Source organism: Peromyscus leucopus, chromosome 2, assembly GCF_004664715.2.
Source record: "Peromyscus leucopus breed LL Stock chromosome 2, UCI_PerLeu_2.1, whole genome shotgun sequence".
Taxonomy (NCBI): Eukaryota; Metazoa; Chordata; class Mammalia; order Rodentia; family Cricetidae; genus Peromyscus; species Peromyscus leucopus.
Genome location: NC_051064.1, coordinates 116,917,487 through 116,934,910, shown reverse-complemented (window position 1 = coordinate 116,934,910; position 17,424 = coordinate 116,917,487). Strand labels below are relative to the sequence as shown.

The 17,424-nt window shown below is 42.7% G+C and overlaps 1 protein-coding gene across 1 annotated transcript; it reads right to left on the bottom strand.

Annotated features, from left to right (window-relative positions):
- Positions 1-288: 288 nt before the first annotated feature.
- On the bottom strand, positions 289-14,137 carry LOC114706732 (cytochrome P450 4A10). The gene is made up of 13 exons (XM_028889221.2): positions 13,850-14,137; positions 12,581-12,725; positions 11,963-12,007; positions 8,553-8,680; positions 7,541-7,665; positions 6,611-6,765; positions 6,101-6,207; positions 5,808-5,998; positions 5,578-5,711; positions 3,837-3,901; positions 3,617-3,693; positions 1,154-1,327; positions 289-800 (listed from the first exon to the last, which is right to left on the bottom strand). Exons 1-12 carry the CDS (start codon positions 14,036-14,038, stop codon positions 1,159-1,161), a joined length of 1,530 nt encoding a protein of 509 aa, XP_028745054.1. The 5' UTR covers positions 14,039-14,137; the 3' UTR covers positions 289-800; positions 1,154-1,158.
- Between the last annotated feature and the right edge of the window lie 3,287 nt (positions 14,138-17,424).

The window sequence follows — 17,424 nt, the reverse complement described above, 5'->3', positions numbered from 1 at the left end:
AATATTCTGTGCATGATGATTTGGGCTCATGTTCCTGCCCAGCTCTCCCCTTGGTCAGGCACTGGGTATCCAGTCTATCCTCTCCTGCCCTTCCTCAGAACCAGCCTGCTTTAGCCCAGCAAATTGGTAGGTTCTGAAACTAGGAAGGAGGTCCTGGTTGCAGACAGTGGCTTCAAGAGAAGCCCGTTCTAAGAAGCAGAACATGGCATACCAGGAAAGTCTGTCCATGGCATCATGAATCCTGGTCCAGGAGCAGTTTGAAGCAACGTGGGAACATGACAAACACCATGTGTGGCACTAGGAACTTTATTGCTGAAAGGAGGGAGGACGGAGAAACTTGTGTGAAGGACAGTCAGGTAGAGAGCTACTGTGCAGGAGAGAAGTAGACAAACAGACCAGGTGACAGTCCTGTAAAGGGCATGCCAGGTTTCACAATGGCTTCACAATGATGATCAAGCCTGAGTCTTGGAGCCCATGAATGTTTATTTCCTCATAATTCAAAAAGGCTTAGTATGTTGGATTGAGTAAGACATACTGAGCTGGAAAATTATCTTGGATTTTTTTTTTAGTGAGGTTGATGATGTCACAAGAGTCTTTGCAGAAGGAAAGGAAATTAGAAGAGAGGGGTTCGGAGGATGCTGGCTTTAAAGCAGGGGTGACAGTCCAGCACCAAGGAATGATCACTTATATTGAAAGTGGGGGAGAAGGACTCTCCAGAGGACTCTTCAGGAGGAGGTTTGCCACCCCAACAACTTGGTTTTCTGCCAGTGACACCCATTTCAGACTTCTGAGATCCAGAACTGTAAGATAATAACTTTCTGTCACTTTAGACAACCAAGGGTTGTGACAGTTGATTATTGATGTAATGAAGAAGTCATGTAGGGAAAAATAAGATGACAGAAACGTAAGAAGAAGGAGAGAAGGTAGAGGACAGAGGAGATTAGGACCAGATGTAGGTAGTAGGAAACAGACAGAAACTAGGGAATCTAGAGGAAGGAGAGAGAGAGGGATGGATAGACAGGAGGACAGGAAGCACAGGAGCAAAAAAGGGTGACGAAAGATGAGCAGATAGAAAGTAAGATGGTGACAGTAACACATGGCCTGAAGACAGGATGTCAGGCAGCGTGCTCATAGAGTCTGTCCTTGTCCCTACCAGAATTAGTGGATCTTCTTGAGATACAGGTAGATCCCATTCTTGGATTTCAACACAAGTCGTGGTAAGAGGATGGGGACCCTGGTGGGATCTGGCAGCAGCTCAAAGCGGAGCAGGGTCAGGGCCACAACCACCTTCAGCTCATTCATGGCAAATTGTTTGCCAATGCAGTTCCTGGGTCAGAAAGGGACAATAAAACTCAATGACCTCTGACCCCAGAATATCATTCAAGCCCTGCCTTCACAGGTCCAGTCTAACCTTCGTCATTACAGGCCACACCCACTTCTTCCTCGGGCCTTGACTCTCCTGATTTTGATACAGCCTCTATATTTTTCAAGGCTACTTTGACCCTAGTTATTTTAGATTTACAAAACCTATTAGGCCAGTATTCTTAGGATTAGAGCTCAAACTTGTAAATTATTTAATAAGTTAAGCATTGCATAGTTTACTCCATCCAGGGAGATCTTGGGCATGGGTTCCAAAGAGAGAAGTGAGATTTCAGTAGGAAGATCCTACAGGGGCACTGAGTTGGGGCTCCTCAATTGGCTATCCCATCTGCATCCTACTTAGGGTACCTCTACCTCCTTCATCCTTCAGCATCTTTAGCCTCCTAACTCTACTTCAGAAATGTCCCTTGTTTCTCCTCCAGTCTTCTTTCCTGTGCTTCTCTGATCTTCCTGACCCCCATACCATGATGACCCTCTGTTCATCCATCAGGTAGCGCTGTATTCAGATGCATAGCTACAGCCATACCCTCTACTGGCTGGTGCCCTCACCTCTTTCCCACCCATCTCACTTCCTGCTTCGGATCAAGTTGTTAAGATGATTAACAGCACCTAAACAGGCTGCGTATTCCCAAAGCTCAGGCCAATGTGCAGCTGGCTTCCTTACTTTGCTGACTTCCCTGTTGCTCCTGGGCACCCAAGGCATCACCAGTGCTATATTCAAGGGCATGCAATAGTCAGGGCATGTGATGATGTCAGGAACATGGAACATTTTGCAAACTGTTCAATGAATGAGTGAAAGAATGGAGGAAGAATATATTTTGGAACACAGACATATTTGTCTTGTGGAATACAATTTTGAACTGGAGACAGGGATAGGATCATATCATTCATTCTCAGGTTTTTATCTAGCATAGCACCTGACACACAAGAGTGCCTTCATAAGTTATTTTACATTTAAAGTAATTATTTTTACTTGACTCTAAAATGTAATTCATTTGAATTTAAAGAATGAAAAACAATGAAAATAAAAATACTTCTGAATAAACAAGGTGTGGTGGCCTATACCTGAATTTCAGAACTAGGAAGTTGAGGCAGAGGGATCATTAGCTCCAGACAAGCCTGAGACTGTCTCAGACAACACCAGCAGCAGCATGGTTCATTCCAACTTAAGCTGAGTTACCCATTTCCCTCCTGTCTTCTAGTGTCAGTGACATGGTTTGCAGTGAGCAGAGGTGGGAACGTTCAATCCTGAAGTACACCAAAAGCTAGATAGCCCGTGTCTGGAAGAACAACTGGCTTAAAGCCTGCTCTGTGAAAGCTTATTCGCCACTTGAGAAATCCATGAATTATAGACTCAGAAAAACTTGCTTCTGCACTGCCTTGTAAAGCTCACAGTGAGTCAGGTCCCATGGGAGCCTTCGAGGATTTTCCTAGAAGCCATTGGAAAGCCTTTGTCTGGTTCAGTAGCTATTTCAAGAGTGTTTTACATTTCACTCACCAGGAACCTTAAAAAATGCTATGTGTTATTTATAAAACAGAGGGTTTACTCAAAAACAGGTTATTCTACTCCTCTTCATTGCTTTTTGACTGAAGAGAGACCACTCAGCCTCTAAGTGTAACTTCAAGGAATATATATTCTCTGTCAAGGTTTGGCCATTGGGCAACCAGGAGAGGGCTGTGAACATCAGCACTGATTCTTGGGTTGTGCTGGGGTAAACCTTTCCTTAAAAGACCCACTGTAACTCCTCAAGACTCTAACTAGACAGTTGTCCATGCAGACACTCAAGCAAACTAATCACTTGCCACAGTGATTCTGGACTTAGAGAACTACCCAGCAAGGGTGGTGGGCCTGGCTGAAGTGTGGAAAAAGGCAGGACCTTTAAGAATTCTGAAACTTGAAAATCTAGACACCTAAAGTTAAATTCACATGAAAAATAAATCAACTTAAATACTGCCCCTAAAGTGAGGGAAATATCAGAACACATACAAGTGTGTGGTTTCCACTGACACAAAAATTTGTCTGGCCAATGGGAAGGGCAATGGGTTAATGTCTTCATAGTGTCTTCTGAAATGCTACCCTCCCGTTGTTCATAGACACATCCCCAAAGAGTTTTTCCATCAAGTCCACCAATAAGGATATACCTGGAGATGTCATGTTCGCAGGAGGTAAAAACATCAAGGTATGCTACAGATACCCCCCACAGTATACCCCACCAATATACACAGGTTGTCTCACCTTGCTCCTCCTGAGAAGGGCAGGAATGAGTGACTGTGTCGGGGAGAATCCGGTGCAAACCTGGAAGGGTCAAACACCTGCAGGGAGAGAGCACCTCAGTCAGGACAGGTAGAGGCTAAACTCCTGCTTTCAACCCACCAGGAGGCAATGCCTAGAGGTGGGAACAGAGAAGCTATTGGTCTGGAGAGAGCTTCCCATGCCCTCCTCTGGGGCCTCCTACCTCTGGGTTTGGCCACACCTTCGGGTTGTGGTGGAGTGCATAAATGGAGAGTGTGACTGAGACACCTGCGGAGCAGACAGGAATAGGAGAGAAGATGGGTTATACCCAGGTTGTGAATCCTCGGTTCCTGAGACAGCGGGGGACTTGCATGCACGAAAGGTCTGGATACTACAGATCATCGCTTTGGGAGATGTGGGTGACTTGGAAATGAGCTTGAGGCACAAATGAGGAGTATAAAAATGGAGTTAAAGAAAGAGAAGCAAGAAAGACATGAACCTGAGTTTTGGGAATAAATCAAATTAGAACTTAAATTTGATGAAGGATTTTCAGTAAAGATGTATAATAATTCAGTCCCCACAATGATCTCCCAGTTGTTTTAGTCTGGTTTTTCAGGTCAGTTAATAAAGTTTCAGAGAGGGATTAAATATTATCTCCAAAGTAGTATGTGGTAGAACTAGGATTTTGACAGAATGAGGTGTGAGACAAAGGGTGATTTCCTGACATTGCAGGGGTCCAGTATCTGCTCATCAGTTCACCTCTGCCATTAACCTGAGTGCTTCTCAGAGACTGGACCATATATGACCCATGACATAGGATCCATTGATCTCCTTCATTTGCTCTGACTCAAGAATGAACACATCTCCCTAGTCCCTGTATGATTCTTTATCTATCCTATGCATGCCAGCAAATAGTATTTGAGAGCTGAAGTCATAGTACCAGATTCAAAGGTTTCTTTGTGAAGAATTTCCCAAGGATTGAGTCATGGTGTGTGTATGTGTGTGTGTGTGTGTGTGTGTGTGTGTGTGTGTGTGTGTTGTACATGTATAAATGTAAAACTATCAGTGAAACAAGCTTGAAGAAAAACCCTATTTAATATTTGGGTTAAAAATTAGGGCTGCTAAATGGGTACCAGGTCATTTCCTCTTACCATCAAGTTATGGAGAATAACCAATGGCCTTAGCAAGAGTCTGGAGTCACATTGTATTTACTGATTTATATATAAATAGCAGTTCTTTATAAATAAAAATTCCACAAATTAATATCAAATGTAGAGGATGATAAAAAGATGTGACAACGGTATGGACAGATAAACTGGTAGGAAGGTGTTTGTTGTACAAGCATGGGGATCTATGTTTCATTTGCAGAGCCTGTATAAAAAGCTGTGTGTAGTGGCACATATTTGTCATCACATTGCTGGTGAGGCAGGGGCAGGTACCCACTGACCATCCAGCCTAGCCTAATAGGTGAGTTACAGGTCAGTGAGAGACCTCCTGAATGAAAAGTATCAAGGCAAACAGTACCTGCTGAATGAAACTAATGTTGAACTTTGGCTTCCACTTGTGTGTGCAAACATACACCTGTGTTCCCAGCCTCACCATGAAAACACACACATGTGACAGTAAGGACACATGAAGATAAGAGTGGCTATGAATTACACGGTGTTGGCATCTGGAATTTTGTCTGGAATATAAGAATCAAAGAATGTCAGTGTTTCCAAACTGGAATTGATGCCTCATGTTAAGGACATGGATTCAAAAGAAGGAGTGTTAGCTGATGAACAAGAGATGCTTACAATTATTCATGCAAAGCAGCAGAATAGGAGATCATTTAACTTTATAGGAGGTCATTTAAGCTTATGACCCACATTAGAAGATGCACTTTATGAGTTAAAGCACACAGACTTTTGATCCTTCCTTATTTTTGGAAAGAGTTTAGGTAAATGGGCCTGGGAAACTCATACCTTTGGGTAAAGAGCGGCCATCAGGGAAGGTGACAGGTGTGCTGAGCTCTCTAACAATGCCTGGGACAGGTGGGTAGAGCCTCAGGGCCTCTTTGATGCACATGGTGGTATAGGGCATTTTGTCCAGGTCATCCCTAAAACAAGGTCCATTGTGAAGAGCAGGTAGACTGGAGACCAGGGTCTGCTCCCTGCCCAAAGAATAAGAGTTCTTCCACCTTTTGAACTCTTACCAGGTAATGGACGATCCATCCCCTAGGAGGCTCTGAACTTCCTCCCTGCATCTCTGCTGGTGTTCAGGGTGTGTGGCCAGAGCATAGAAGATCCATGAGACTCCACTGGCTGTGGTGTCATGGCCCTCGAACATGAATGTGTCCACCTCTGCACGTAGGTCCTTGTCAGACAAGCTATCCCCATTCTCCATCTGGGGGAGGCAACAGGTGTCATCAGAGCTGTGCTTGTTCCTTGCTGTGTGCTCCCAGGCAGATTCTCTGTGATACACAGGCCTCTGTGACAACACACTCACCTTGGCAAACAAGAGAATGTCCAGAAAATCCAAACGTCTCTTCTTTTTGACCTTCTCCAGCTCTCCCTCATCCTGCAGCTGATCCTTTCTCATCTTGATCACTCCATCTGTTCCAGAACATCAGTTATCAGAATATCAGGCCTGAGAGCTGCAGTAACCCCACATAGTTCCATGTGTCTCCTTGCCTAAAGCTAAGGAGTGGGCAACATTAGAAGACCAGTGCCATCTGATCTAGGTTAGACCCCCTCTCAGGACCATGGACCAAGGAAGTTCTGGTTGAGATGATGGGTCAGATCTCACTAAACTTTGCCAATGTGATGACATCCACACAGCTCGTGGCATTCTGAGATCCCAACTCAAACATTTGCAGTGTGAAAGCATCCACGTGTGGGTGTGACCCTAGTGCTATAGGGGCACTGAAGGGCCTAGATCTGCCTCAGAGGTCATCAACAGCCAGCCCCTTTGAGCTAATCCTAGGAAAGGAGGAGAGACAGGAAGTACAGACAGAACCTGTGTGATCATGAGCAAGTTGACAGGCACGGTTGGCCAAGCGGCCATTGGAGGACAGACTGTAGATAGTGTCATTCTGATGAAAGAGGTTCCGCACACGGGAATGAAACAGGTTGTTGAGGTCCCCAATGGCCTGGATGTAGGTCTTGTAATTTCTGAGGAAGAAGATACAGAACAGATTAGACAGTGGAGAGATCTGACCTGTAGATAGAATGGACTCTGGTAAGAGATTTTCTGTATGATAAGACAGACAGCATTGAGGTACACATTAATTCTGTCTTTTAACCCTTATAATTTTCAAGACTGCAGAATGGGGAATGAATATCTAGGCATCCACCTCAGCTAGGGATCAGTGCTCTGTGGTTGGGACAGGGTTGGATTGTGTCAGGAATTGACCTGGGGCTGGTGCTGGGGATACTGTGAATGTATTGCTCTGATTGATTGATAAATAAAATGCTGATTGGCCAATAGCCAGGCAGGAAGTATAGTGTAGGTGGGATAAGGAGAGAAGAGAATTCTGGGAGGTGGAAGGCTGAGTCAGGAGATGCTGCCAGCCACTGCTGCCATGAGAAGCAAGATGTAAGGTATCAGTAAGCCACTAGCCACATGGAAAGATATAGATTTACAGAAATGAGTTAATTTGAGATATAAGAACTAAATAGCAAGAAGCCTGCCACAGCCATACAGTTTATAAGTAATATAAGTCTCTGTGTGTTTGCTTGGGTTCGAGCGGCTGTGGGACTGGCAGGTGAGAGAGATTTGTCCTGACCGTGAGCCTGGCAGGACCAGAAAAGCTTCAGCTACAGGCTGGAGTCAGACTCTTGATTTTTTTTTTTGTGGAGGTAAGTATCAAGCTGCCCCACCTGCATGTCAGATGAGGCTACACCAGTTGGTAAGACCAAAGACCCTGAAGTCAAGGTTGTCACTCACCCATCCACCTGGACACTACCCTTGTGACTGAAGGCACACTTCATGACGGTGTCTAGGGTCATCAAGGAGATGGGTTGAAAGATCTCTATAGAGAAGTTCTGACCAGCCAGTTGTTCCCATTTGTCCTGCAGTGGGAGGAAACAGTGACCTAATTTCCACAGAAGACTTGTGCTCAATAGACTTAGTTATTTCCCTATATTTTCATATACCATGTTCTAAGTCCTTTACAAACTCATAAGATAGGGAACAATTTCAAATATTTGCAACTAGTTACCATGTTTTATTTGACAAGCAATGCTATTTGTAGGGCAGTAAAGAAGATGATGCATCAGTGTTTGAAGAGCTGAGCCCAACCTGAGATAATGGTAGGACTTCTATGTATCAAGCATAAGAAAGCCCAAGTAGTCACTATGGGCATTTCTAATGGGGTCAACAGTGACTTCAATTACTATGTATTTATCAAAGCTTGTTGAGAACAATTGAGTCAGAGTCTAGAGTCCTGTTGAAAGTTTGTGGTATGGCAGCTTTGGCTATGGCAATGTGGATCTGGCATCCATTACCCTGCTGTGTCACTCAAGTCCATGCAGAAGCACTGAGACCAAGGGAAACCCTGAGTCAGTATCATCCTGGAAAGTCCCTCTGAAGTTGAGGATTTGAAGAGGGAATTGAGGTCTCTATCTACATGATTTTCTTTGCCTTGGGCAATGAGAAAGTATGGCCATATCCTGGTACCTGTAATATTTCTGGTCCAGCTATTTTTGAAGAACCTATATTCATAGTAGAATACACATGTGGAGTTTGTTGTATACTCTGAGTAGGTGAAGACAGAGCTTGAGAGAGAGAAAGGAGAGAGAGGGGAGTATGAGGAGCAAGATGAGAAGGAAGATGCTGCTGCTGCTGCTGCTGCTGCTGCTGCTAAATTGTAGTAGTAGCAGCAATTGCAGAAACAGCAGCTGTTGTAGAAAGGACAGCAGATCTGAGGGGAGCAGAGTAGAAAGTCAAATGAACTCACCAGCATCAACCGGACAGAATCAGCCATGGTCTTCACATAGGGCTTCAGAATGTCATAGTGGAAGGCTGGGGTTAGCATCCGCCGGTGCTGGAACCATGGCTGTCCATTTAGCAAGAGCAAACCATAGCCTGGGACAGAGATGGGTGTGTATGTGTGAGATGGCATCAGAGAGACAATTAGATAAACCTGGGGAGGGGTGTGTAATGGAACTGAGAATGAGAACTCTGAAGAATGGTACTGTTTAAAACTTGAATTCCCTAGCTTGTGAGACTGGCATACAATCTGTGATTATGACATCTGTGATGTAACATGAATTGCTAAATGATCGTATTAATAAAAACCCAGAACCAGATATTGGGGTGAAAGCTGAAAGATCAGAGAAACAGAACAAGCCAGTCACATTTTTACCTCTACGAAATTCTCAGCCTCAAGAGAGTGAGTTCCTGTTTCCTCATGCCTTATATACCTTTTCTCTACCCAGACATCACTTCCTGAGATTAAAGGTATGTGTGCTTTCCAGTACTAGGATTAAAGGTATGTGCCACCACTGCCTGGCTCTGTTTGCAGGGTGGCCTTGAACTCACAGCAATCTGGAGGGATCTCTGCCTCCCAAAAGACAGAATTAAGGGTGTGTGACACCAGCATCTGGCCTCTGTGTTTAATCTAGTGGCTGGTTCTGTCTTCCAATTCCAGGAAAGTATATAAGGGTACACAAGATATCACAAAAAAAGATGGGACCCCACAACAATGATTTCATTAGGACTATGATAATGTCACCAAGCTGACAAAAACCACCCACAGATCAGCTTGGACTACAAACTGCTCAGGACAATTTGATTGACTAGCTGAGATGATCCAACCTCACAGACTACTCATCCAAGGACTTGAGACAAGCCCTACATTTTTGCATTATGTGGAGACTGGACAACAAATGATACAGCTACCTCTCCCAGGACTTGACAATTAACCCTCAAAAATTTTCTTTTCAGGATCCCTTAAAGATGCTGTTGCCCCCAGACAGCAGGAAGTAATTTAAGAACATGAAGCCCACATTTCCAAGAGGTGGGGTGGGTGGTTTTTTGGTCATTCAATGGGTTATGGATAATTGTCATTGTTTATGATGGTTGGTTACAAGTTGTTAATTGATAATGGTCAGGAAAAAAAGCTAAACAAGGAGATTAGATTCAGAGTTTTTGTTTGAAAAAAAGAAAAAGAAAAAAAGAGGATATAGGTATAATAAGATAAAAGGTAGATTATTAAATCTACTCTAAAAAAGTTATAGAAATGAATAAAGGGAAAATTATTGAATCTACTCTGAAAAGAAAAAAAAGAGAATATGGATGATAAGATAAAAAGGTAGATTATTGAATCTACTTTGAAAAAGGGAGAATATGGATATGATAAGATAAAAAGGGAGATTATTGAATCTGCTTTTAGAAAGCAACTACTAGTTTTAAATATTTTACATTGGATTGGATTTTTGTATATTGTATACAAATTATGTATATTGATACAAATTTGAGATTGATTTTGTTAGAAAATACTATACATATATTTCTATTCTTGTTCAAGGTATTGTAACTATACAGCTCATTTAACAATGTAATGCAATTTTTTAGTCCTTGAAAGTTATTACCAACAATTTAGGATAATAAAGAAATGCAGGTTAGTAGTCAGTTATTACAATCGAACTTGTAGTTGTATTAGGTATGTTTTTAAGGTCAAACAGATTTATTTTAGATAGGTCATCTTCAAACACTTCAGAGACCTACAGAATATGGCATTTAAGATATTTTAATAACAGATTTTTTCTTTTCTTTCTTTCTTTTTTTAATGACAACGAGACATGTCTGCTCATGGCAGCACCGATCTACTTCAGAGAAGATGATGGGCATTGAAAAAACTCTTATGGAGTTTAGTTTCGCTGCAGCCACTGGGCAAGAAAGTGCCCTTGCCTTGACTGCTGACAGTATGCTGTCCAAAATGGATAAGAAGGATACAAAAGAAAGAACTGCCGATTCTTGCCAAGACAAAGTAGGAAAGCTCTTTAAAAAAAATCCTGCTTCACAGATGAGTCTGTCAATATGCTAGGCCTGTAGGCCGAAGATGGATGCCCTAACGTTGCAGAGAAACCTTGGGTGGCTGTCCAGGCAACCAGTTATTTCTGTCATTTCTCACATTTTTTGCAAGTTGCTTGTTTGCTCTTCCTCCTTACTCAGTTAATATTATTTCCTTCTCAGGTCTCTGAGGGAGTTTAAGATTAAATAGTTATAGTTTTCATTATTAACAAATTCAGAACAGAAACTCACTGAAGAGATGTAAAGCGCTATAAGATTGAAAGACATCAAAAGATATTTTTGGCTGGTAATACAAGTTAGGATAGAAAGTGAAATAGGTACAACATTTTGGACTCATCAAAATAAGATAGATAGTGGAGTATTTTCTCTGATTCTGTCAAATATTAATGGACTGGGCATTGTTAATGTAATTCTTGACTGTATATATTGTATATACTTATTGTGCTTATTATATATAGTTTTTCTTATATTAGTTATAACCTTTTATTATTTTAGACAAAAAGGGGAAATCTAGTGATATATTGTGTTCCCTAATAAACTTTCTGGGGATTAGAGGACAGAGCCAGTCACTAGATTAGACATAGAAGCCAGACAGTAGTAGCACACACCCATAATCCTATCACTTGGGAGGCAGAGATCTTCTGGATCTCTATGAGTTCAAGGTCACCTTGGAAACAGAGCCAGGCAGTGGTGGCATACAACTTTAATCCCAGTACTAGGAAGCACACATGCCTTTAATCCCGGGAAGTGATGTCTGGGTAGAGAAAGGTATATAAGGCACAAGGAAACAGGAACTCACTCTCTTGAGGCTGAGGATTTTGTAGAGGTAAGAATGTGGCTGGCAGCTGGGTTGTGCGCACGCTTAATAGCATGGACAGAGCAGGCGGATCTCTTGAGTTCGAGCAGCTGGCTAAAGAGCTAGAAAGCAAAGCTACAAGAAAATGAAAAAAAAAAAAAAAAAAAAAAAAAAAAAAAAAAAAAAAAAAAAAAGAATGTGGCTGGCTTGTTCTGTTTCTCTGATCTTTCAGCTTTCACTCCAATATGTGGCTCCATTTTAAAAATTTTATTAATAAGACCTTTTAAGATTTATGTTACACTATGAGATAAAAATTACAAAAGAGTTGATGGTAGACCAACGAGGGACATACACAATGTTTAGATAAGACTGTTCGGAGAAGTGAAGGGTCACAATAGACCTACTTCTTCCAGGTGGGATTGGGGCTAGATCAAGACGGTGGTAGCCTGTCACATTTTGTTCTCTGTGAAAAAGAGTCACAGCGCTTGAAAAACCTAATTGAGACTAGACCACATTCCCAATTAAGACATACATACCAATCCAAGGAGCCAGCAATCTGTAGGCACCATTAGCCTTTGGATCTGAAACAGAAACAAGGAATGGGATAAATAAGGCAGCTCCAAGGCAGGTGTGGTTGAAGCCACTGGCTTCTGTCATCTTTTAAGGGCTGTCTGTTGGCAAATGTCCAAACAGTCAGGCTTAGGAAGCCAGGATTCATGTACCAGCAGCTGAACTCCCCCAGAGCAGGGATGATGAATTGATGAGGAGTGTGTGTGTGTGTGTGTGTGTGTGTGTGTGTGTGTGTGTGTGTGTGTGTTACAGTGGATCATGGCTTAATTATGATTCTGGGCAGGTAACAGAGATTTCAAACCTCAAACCAATATGCATTAGAAGTGTGTTTTTTAGACCTGGAACAATTTTCATGATTTATTATTTTAATTTAATTAAATAACAAAAAAAGATGAAGACTTTTGGCTAAGGGATGGAAATTTCAGTATGGAGTATTGTTGGCCATTTACTGGGTTGTGGCCAGGGAGGAATGGTAGGTAGAGTGTGTAGGGCAATGGTGGAGTGCTACACTCTTCTGGAATGTGACAGCCTAGGGTGAGCTACAAAGAGGAACTTATCTCTTCACACTGCTATGTCTCTCTCACCTGATCGCCCCAGAATCACCTTCATGTAGTCAGGGTCGTAGACAGTAAAGTAAGCTTTGCTCCCCCAAAACCAGCGAGGGAAGCCACTTGGAAAGTTCTCCACACACTTCATAATCTGCGATAGCTCCTGGTCACTTTGGAACTGCTGTTGAGGGAAAGACAAAGCAGTGGGACTCTAGTTTAGTTTTTTGAATTGGAGACAAGAGCAGGATAAGCACAGGAACAGTTCTAGATTTTTCAGAGGCAGCCAGAAATTTGGAGCAGTTTGGTGGATTATGTATGCTGTCACTCAGAGCTTTGCTACAGCAGGAACTGCTCCTGAGCTGGATTTGATAATGCTGTTGGGTGAATCCTCAGTTCTGCACACAAGCACCCTCATACCCATCTCCTTTTAGGAGCATCCATTGCACAGTCCTTTGTTGAATACCTTCCCATGTATCCTCCCACTTGGCTCTGTGCCTTGTTTCCTGGGGCAAGAGTGGAAAGAATCAGGACTGCCCATTCTCAATAGACAGGGTGCTACAACATCTCCTTCCTAGGAGATCTCAGACACATGTGCCTGGCTCTTGAGCTGAGCACTGTGGTACAGGGAAGTGATGGTATGCTTGAATCCAAGTAGCTTACAGTGCAGGGTGCTTGGAAGGAGAATGGAGAGCTAAACAGACCCCAAGGAAATTCTAACATCAGTGCCCTCATGTGAGGACACTACACAGGCTTTTTCCTTTATGTGCCATGGCTTCAGGATTTCATCTTGTAATTCATTCATCCTGAAAATTGCTCCCCTCCAGGGGAATTTTCTAGGCCAGCTACCCACTCATCCCAGCAGTGTGAACTCTTCCTGTGCTTGACAGCTCCTGAGATGTGTGCCATTGCCACACCAGGAACCCCACGGGGCAAGGTTTCATCTCACTGATGTCTTCATTCCCAGGCAATCTCTAAGCTTGGGAGAGAATAGCCAGGAGTCACTAAGCAAGGAACCACCCAGAAGCTATTGGAGAACAGCAGAGGCTACTGAAGGGGCTCAGTCTGAAGAGGAGACTAGGTAGGCTCAACACACAGCCTTGCAAGTGCAGGGCTATCAGTACAGAGCTGAGCAACAGCCAGACAAGTTGAGCCATCCTAATGCTGGAATGTGTCTCAGCCTGAGCTGCATGTCTCATGAAGTATTTGGACTCTTATACAGGGGGCTTTGTCCTGTGAACTTGATGGCCAGTCTGTGAGACCCTCATCCTCCCTGCTGTCCCACCCACCCTTCCCTTTCCGTCATACCTTGTGCCCGAAGAACCAGTGAAAGGGTGGGGATGGGAACTGCTGGAAAGCCTTGAGTAGCCATTGTCTGCGCAGGTAGAACTGGACTGCTTGCAGCAGCAGCAGGAGCAAGCCAAGCACGGAGGCCACTTGCAGGAAGCCAGAGATGCTGCCTGCGAATCTGACGGGGCTCAGAGCAGAGACACTCATGGTGCAGCCACTCCTGAGTCACAGACTGTCTGTCCTCACTCTCACAAATCCTTTTTACCTCCTGCCTAATTCCTGTAAGGACTGCCCACCCATCAGTGGGAGGGAGAAAGGTTAAGGCAGACAGAGCTTGCTCTCAAAGTGCACTTGGCCAATTAAAGTGAATGACTTACCTTGGGAGGCGGAGAAATGATTTGTCAACTGAGAGTGGCAAAGGGCCCAAACTGCACCTACTTTCCTCTCTTTGTGCTAGTCAAAAACATTTATTTATTTGCCTTTTTATTTTCCTTTTCATTATTTCTTGTATACATTTATGGGGTACAGTATGAAGTAGTATATGACATGGGGTCACCATACCCTGGCTCTTTCCCCAGTCTGTGGCTTTGCTAGTTGCTCTTGGGAGGTCCTTCAGTTCCCACAGCATACCCAACACTTGCATAGTTTCTTCTGAATTGTCCATGCCAAGTGGATGGTGAGTGGTTCTAATTCAGACTGCAGAGCATCCAGGCACTTCTGCTCTTCTCCCTCTAGGTTTCATGGGCAGGCCATGCCTCATGATGCTAAAGTTTCTAGTGAATGTCTTGCATTGTTCCTGAGGCATTCATCATCTGCCTGAAAGTTGTTGAGTATCCCAGATGGAAACTGAGCACATCTTCCATCTCCAGTTTCTTTTGACTGGATAAGTCTAAGCTTCAGCTCATGGGGCGTTCTCTGAACATATCAACACACACACACACACACACACACACACACACACACACACACACGCATGCATTTTTTTCTATGTTAACCTTTATTCTTGCAGGGTCATAGTGATGCTTGGGATTCTATTATTTCTACTGCTTCAGTTCAGTCTGGGCTCTATTTCTATGGGACAATAGATGACATGGATCTGGTTTTCCTTGACATCATGTTTTTCTGATTGTTGACTCTTTCTGCCCTAATTTCTGTCAATAATAGCAAAAGGAGTCAGGCTATGCAGGGTCATGAGTGCCATTGTAGCAACATGGACTGCAGGTCTTCCTTCCTCATCCCTGTTTTGTTTTGCTTTTTTTCGAGTTAATGAGTTTCTTTCTGTTCTTCCACACCCTCTTATGAGGATTTGTGGACAGCATACAGTTGAATTCCACTTTTAAAATCTATTCAGCCAAACTAACTCTTTTAATGGAAAAGTTTCATCCATTTATAAAAAATTTCTGTTGTAGACTCTACTGTTTACTAGAGACTTTCTCACATGTGACTTGGCATATTTCTCTTGTTTTTAGAATTTCTTGCCTTGGACATTTGAGAGCTTGAATATTGTTTATCTTTGATAGGACCATATCAGTTTAAACAGAGTCCTTTGAATTTATTGCACTTGGATGCCCATCTATTTCTCAATATTTGGAAGGCTTTAAGCTATTATTTAACTAAATAGATCTACCTATTTATTTATTTGCATGTGTGTTGCACATGCATGCCATAATGTGTGTGGAGGTCAGAGGACAGCTTATAGGAGGCGATTTTCTCCCTCTGTCTTGTGGCTTCCAGAGATGAACTCATATTGTCAACTTGGAAGCAAGTGCCTCTAACCACTGAGCAACCTCACCAGCCCTCACAAAGTAGGTTTCTTTTCATTCTGTAACTCCTATAATGCGAATAATCTTCACTTAGAGCATCTTGTTGGCCTTATCTACTTTATTCTTTGTCCTTTTCCTTTTCCTTTTTTTCTTTTGTCTGGTTATTTCAAAAGCCTGTCTTTAAGCTCAGAACTCTTCCTTCTGCATGATGTAATCTGCTATTGAGACTCAAAATGGTATTTTTATTTCATTAATTGAGTTCTCTGTGGTATCTGTTTGGTTCTTTTTATGATCTATAAGCCTTTTTATTAAAGAAAAAGAAAATTCAGCATAATGTTTTGAACATAGAAAATATACTCTAACTGTTTTAAATTGCAATTTCTCTAATTATTTAGCAACATCTATAACCAACTCTCACTTGTTTTAAATGATTGGAAAATTGATTGTTTGATTGACTTGTAGCCTCAATACTTCTCATGTTGCTCTGAATTTCTTTTTTGAGTTTCTCATTCAAGTGATGGATTTTTTGTTTGTTTTAATAAAATCTGTATTCTTCCACATCTTGTCAAGTTTCCTTAAAATCATTATTTTGAGTTTTTTCTTAAGGCAATCCATTGATTTCTTTTGTAACACTTGCTAGAAAGAGATTCTTTGTTATGTTAGTTGTGTTTATTTTTATACTTGTGTCTGTGGTCGATCACTTGCTTCTGCAGCTTTTATGGGATAGTTTTTGTTTTTGTTTTTTTGTTTTTTTTGTTTTTTGGCAAGGGATTTTTTTCTGGAGATGGGCTCCAGTGTGTCAGTAGAATAGTTACACTGGCTTTAGTTCCCGCATCGTGGTGTCCGTGAAGCTTCTTCATGTACAATATCAACACTGATGACACGTGTGTGTGTGTGTGTGTGTGTGTGTGTGTGTGTGTGTGTGTGTGTGTGTGTGTGTTTCAGTGGTCTAGCCCACAGGTATTTGTGAGTTTTTTCTGGTAGGTCTCCTTAGAAAGTTAGCCTCTCTGTAGCTGTGAGGGCAATGCATGCTGCTATGTCTGAGGGTGGGAGGTCACATTTTAGTTTCTGTTGTTTCCACCAGGTATGGCTGATGTGGTGGACCCAGGAAAGCAAGGCATGACTGGCATATCACTGAAAGGGACCAGGCTAGCCAGTTTCTGAGGGCTGCAAGGGACAAGGCTGCTGAAGGATCACAAAGGTTTATTATTGTGTGCTTAGTAATGAAAAGGCATATATCAGCGTCTGAAGGCTGGGTGGTCCAGGCTCCTCTGGAGGTTTTTTGTTTGTTTTTTTTTTTGTTTGTTTTTCCAGACAGGGTTTCTCTGTGTAGTCCTTGATATCCTGGAGCTCTCTTTGTAGGCCAGGCCTCTGCCTCCTGAGTGCTGGGACTAAAGGTTTGCGCCACCATGCCCAGTCTCTGGAAGTTCTGAACAGACAGAACACAGCAAGCCTGGTAGCAGGAATGTGGCACTCTTGCATATCTACTCTGTCTTGCATGGCTCCAGGGACAGAGCTGACTGGGGTGGTGAGGGAGTGAAGAAATGACAAACACATACAGAAACACAGACACACAGAAAAAGCTACAGTTGAGTGGACTGGGGTCTGTGATGAAGAAGCTGAAGTTCCCCTTCCTAAGCTCACTGTGTTTACTTATATGGTTGAACAGAGAGGCAGGTTTTTGCACACAGCTCATCCATGGGTCAGGTTTAGTTAATCATGGTAGTTGAAGCCTCTATTAGGGGAGTACTCTTCAGCATCTTTAGGGGCAGGAAGCTATGGTGGACACTTTCTGCACATGCAATCAGATACAAAAAAAAAAAAGAAAGA